This window comes from Palaemon carinicauda, chromosome 4, assembly GCF_036898095.1.
Source record: "Palaemon carinicauda isolate YSFRI2023 chromosome 4, ASM3689809v2, whole genome shotgun sequence".
Classification (NCBI taxonomy): Eukaryota; Metazoa; Arthropoda; class Malacostraca; order Decapoda; family Palaemonidae; genus Palaemon; species Palaemon carinicauda.
Genome location: NC_090728.1, coordinates 9,556,693 through 9,560,882, shown reverse-complemented (window position 1 = coordinate 9,560,882; position 4,190 = coordinate 9,556,693). Strand labels below are relative to the sequence as shown.

At 39.0% G+C, this 4,190-nt stretch overlaps 1 protein-coding gene across 1 annotated transcript; it reads left to right on the top strand.

Moving 5' to 3' along the window:
• The first annotated feature begins 397 nt into the window (after positions 1-397).
• Positions 398-3,811, top strand: LOC137639271 (uncharacterized). The gene has a single exon (XM_068371554.1). It carries the CDS (start codon positions 398-400, stop codon positions 3,809-3,811), a length of 3,414 nt encoding a protein of 1,137 aa, XP_068227655.1.
• The last annotated feature ends 379 nt before the right edge of the window (positions 3,812-4,190 follow it).

The following is a 4,190-nucleotide window of genomic DNA, read 5'->3' as shown; positions in this document are numbered from 1 at the left end:
CGCTGCAGTGACCTGAAACTTACCTCGGTCCAAATATTATTTAATTATTTTCTTTTTCTTTTGTAAATAAATATTCATATTTCCTTTTTGTATCATACTCCCTCGTTGTCCTTTGCCATCATTGTTTATGAACTATAACTGGTTGTTAAAGGTACTTAAGGTTGTACAAAATACTATTGTTTTTTTTTATGTAATGGCTTTATGCAAATTAAAAAGAACCTGCTTTAACATAAAACGTTAATGTTATTAATTAAGTCGTGACATAAATTGGCGACCGTGACAGGATGGCAAAGGGTCAGTGAGGTAGTGTGAAAAAGTTATTTTTTTTATTTATTCTCTTTTGACGGGAAACTTTAATGGTTCATCGTGTTAAGTAGCATTTTCTCATTTTAACAAGATGTCAACTTTAAGCGAGTTAACTGCCATTGGTAAGAAACTTGGATTGTCAGGATCTGACTTAGCATATTTCATAAAAGAGCAACAGGAGTTCGAACGCGCTAAACGAGCAGAGCAGAGAGACGCTGAAAGAGAGCAAATGGAAGCAGAAAAAGCAATATTGGCTGAAAAGAGAGCGCTTATGGAAGCTGATAAAGAAAGGCTTGAGTTAGAGATAACTTTAAAGTCTTCAAAGTCCGATGAAACTTCTTTGAGTGCTTCTGTGCCAGCTAAGTTCAGTGATAAGTGGGGAACTAAGCTAATTCCTAAGTTTAGCGAGTCAGATGTCGGAAAATTTTTCATTGCTTTTGAGAAAGTAGCTCATCAGTTAGCTTGGCCCAAGGAACTCTGGGCTGTATTAGTGCAATCTGCATTCTCTGGTAAGGCACAAGTAGTTTATGCTGCGTTAAGTGCAGAAGATTCCGGTGATTATGATATTGTGAAAAAAATGGTTTTAAATGCATACCAGCTAATCCCAGAAGCTTACCGGCAGAAATTCAGATCCTGGCATAAAATGTTTAATCAAACATTTGTAGAATGGGCAGGTCAGAAAGCAGTAAAACTTGACGAGTGGTTGGCTGCAGAGGAGGCAAGTACATTTGCCGAGTTACGAGAACTGGTTTTGTTGGAGGATTTTAAAAATAACATTCCCAAAGACGTTCGCATCCATATTGAAGAATTTAACATTGATAATGTGAATGAGGCAGCAAAGGCAGCAGACAGGCTTGTTTTGTCACACAAGCATTATGGTAAGAAGAAAACTCATTGGGAAGCAGGTGTGGAAAAGGTGGAAGTAATAAAGGGTAGAGAAAGTCCTTCGAGGGGTGCGAGGCAGGCCCGGGACATTGTTTGTTATAAGTGTGGTAAGAAGGGCCATGTTAAGTCACATTGTCCTGAAGTAACTAAGTCGGTTAAACCAGTTATGTTGATGGATTGTAGGTCAGTGCCGCCTGTGTCTTCTAGTCTTGAAGGAGAGGTGAGTGTGAGCATGCCTTATGGTAAGGAATTTGAAGACTTTGTCTTTAGAGGTATAGTGAAAGTTGGATCTGAGGCAACTGATGGTAATATCGTTGCATTGCTGCGGGATACTGGCTCGTGCCAGTCCTGCATTCTGGAAACCTCTCTCCCTAAAGATTTCTCACGGAAAGGTCAGGATTTTGTGTTGCTTGGGGGTTTCCCAGATACAGTAACATCTTGGCCTGTGGAAGAAGTTTATTTGGAATCTCCTTTGGTAACTGGTAGGTTGAAACTGGCTGTAGTTAGTGCATTGCCTGTGAGTGGTGTGGATTTGTTGATTGGCAATGATGTGATGCAAGGTAGTGGCACAGCCTGTGCATCAGAAGGTCGAAAGGGGGCTAGTGTGGTTAATGAACGTGTTATGGTAAATGTTAAACCTGTTGTTCCTGTAACCCGAGCCCAATCTAGAGAGGAAGTCAAAGGAGGAGAAGCTGATGTAAATTTGGAAAACTGCTTCCAAACCAAAACTCAACCTAAGACAAAGAAAGGTAAGTCCAAGCAGATAAAAAATCTTTCGTTAAAGTCTATGGTTAATATATCTGAAGACTTTACTACAGATTTTAGTTGCACGTTTCCAGATAGGCAAACCCTAATTAGTGCTCAAAAAGAAGATCGCGAATTGAAAAGTATATATGAAGAAGCAGAACAGCTAAAGGAACAGGATGATTTAAGTGAAGCAAGTTATGTATTAAAGAATGGTGTGTTATATAGATTAATTCGTCCAGTGACCGCATCTACTGATGAAGAGTGGAAGGTAAGGGAACAATTTGTAGTACCTGGTAAGTTTAGGCATTTTATTTTGCAAGAGGCTCATGAAAGTGAATGGGGTGGTCATTTAGGAATACGAAAAACACTGTCCAAAGTGAAAGATAATTTTTTTTGGCCTTCTGTAAAGAAAGATGTAGTCAGACATTGTAAGTCATGTCATCAGTGCCAAATGGTTGGAAAACCCAACCAGAAAATTACTAAAGCGCCTTTAATTCCTATCCCAGCTGTTGAAGAACCATTCACGCAAATTGTTATTGACATTGTGGGTCCTTTACCCAAAACCAAAACAGGTTTTCAGTACATGTTAACTATAATGGACACAACCACTAGATTTCCTGAGGTAATACCTGTTAGAGGCATTAAGAGTGGTATTGTAATTAAGCATCTCATGGACTTCTTTTCTCGTTATGGTTTGCCTCGAGAGATACAGTCGGATCAAGGTTCTAATTTCACTAGTAGGGAGTTCCAGGTTAAAATGAATGAACTTGGCATTAAACACAACTTGGCATCCTCATATCATCCCGAAAGTCAGGGAATACTTGAAAGATTTCACTCCACTTTGAAGAATGCTTTGACTAAGTACTGTTTAGACCATGTTGAGGAATGGGATAAAGACTTGCCTTTATTGCTTTTTGCTTTAAGATCAGCCCCTAGTGAATCTCTGGGTTTTTCTCCTTTTCAGATGGTCTATGGACACAGTGTGAGAGGACCTCTTGATTTATTAAGGGAACATTGGGAAGGGGGTAGTGGTAAAATGAATTCACTTGATTATATTTTGTCTTTCAAAGAGAAATTAAGAAGCATTTGGCAATGGGCCCAAAATAATCTCTCTACTTCGCAGGCTAAAATGAAAACTCATTATGATAGAAAGTCTCAAGTAAGGAATTTTGAAGCAGGAGAACAAGTACTAGTGTTACTTCCTATGCCATGTCAGTTCAGAGCTCAGTTTGTAGGTCCAGCAGTGGTTAAGAAGAAACTGAATGATGTTGATTATTTGGTGGAAATTCCAGGGAGGAGGAAAAAGTATCAGTTGTGTCATATTAACATTATGAAGAAATATTTTTCCAGAGCTAACACTGTTAAATCTGTTTCAGCTGTTGTACCCAAAGAATGTAATGGACAAGAAGTGGAAAGCAAAGAATATGGATGGAATGGCGAAAACTCTAAAATTTTGTGTAACCCAGATAGTTTGTTTAAACATCTGAATGCTCAGGAAGCTACTGATATTAAGGATTTATTCAAAGAACATCCGTCAATATTTAAGGACACTCCTGGTCTTGTGCGTAGTTTGCAACATAATGTGGTACTAAAGCCAAATGCCCAGCCAATTAGACAAGCCCCTTATAGGTTAAGTCCACAGAAAGCTGAAGCTGTGAGAAAGGAAGTCAGTTATATGTTGGAGAATGACTTGATAGCACCAAGTAGCAGTCCTTGGAGTTCCCCAGTTGTATTAGTGAAAAAGGAAAATGGACAAGACAGGTTGTGTTTTGACTACAGGAAAGTAAACGACTTAACAGTTGCTGACAATTTCCCTCTGCCTCGCATAGAAGATTGCATAGATAAGATTGGTAATGCCAAGTATATTAGTTAAGTTAGACCTTTTAAAAGGTTACTGGCAGGTTCCTCTGACTGAAAATGCACGAGAAATATCAGCATTTATAACACCTGAAGGTTTATTTGAATGTAAAGTCATGCCCTTTGGCATGCGTAACGCAGCCAGTACCTTCCAGAGAATGATGTGGATGATCACGAATGGATTGAAGGGTTGTGTAGTTTATCTGGACGATATAATTATTTTCAGTGACAACTGGAAAGACCATGTCGATAGAATCAGGGCCTTATTTCGTGCAATTGCTGACGCTGGTTTGGTAGTAAACCTTTCTAAATGCGAATTTGGAAAGGCTGAAGTTATCTACCTCGGACATCACGTCGGACAAGGTAAAGTATTACCCAAGGAAAAGAACATAGAA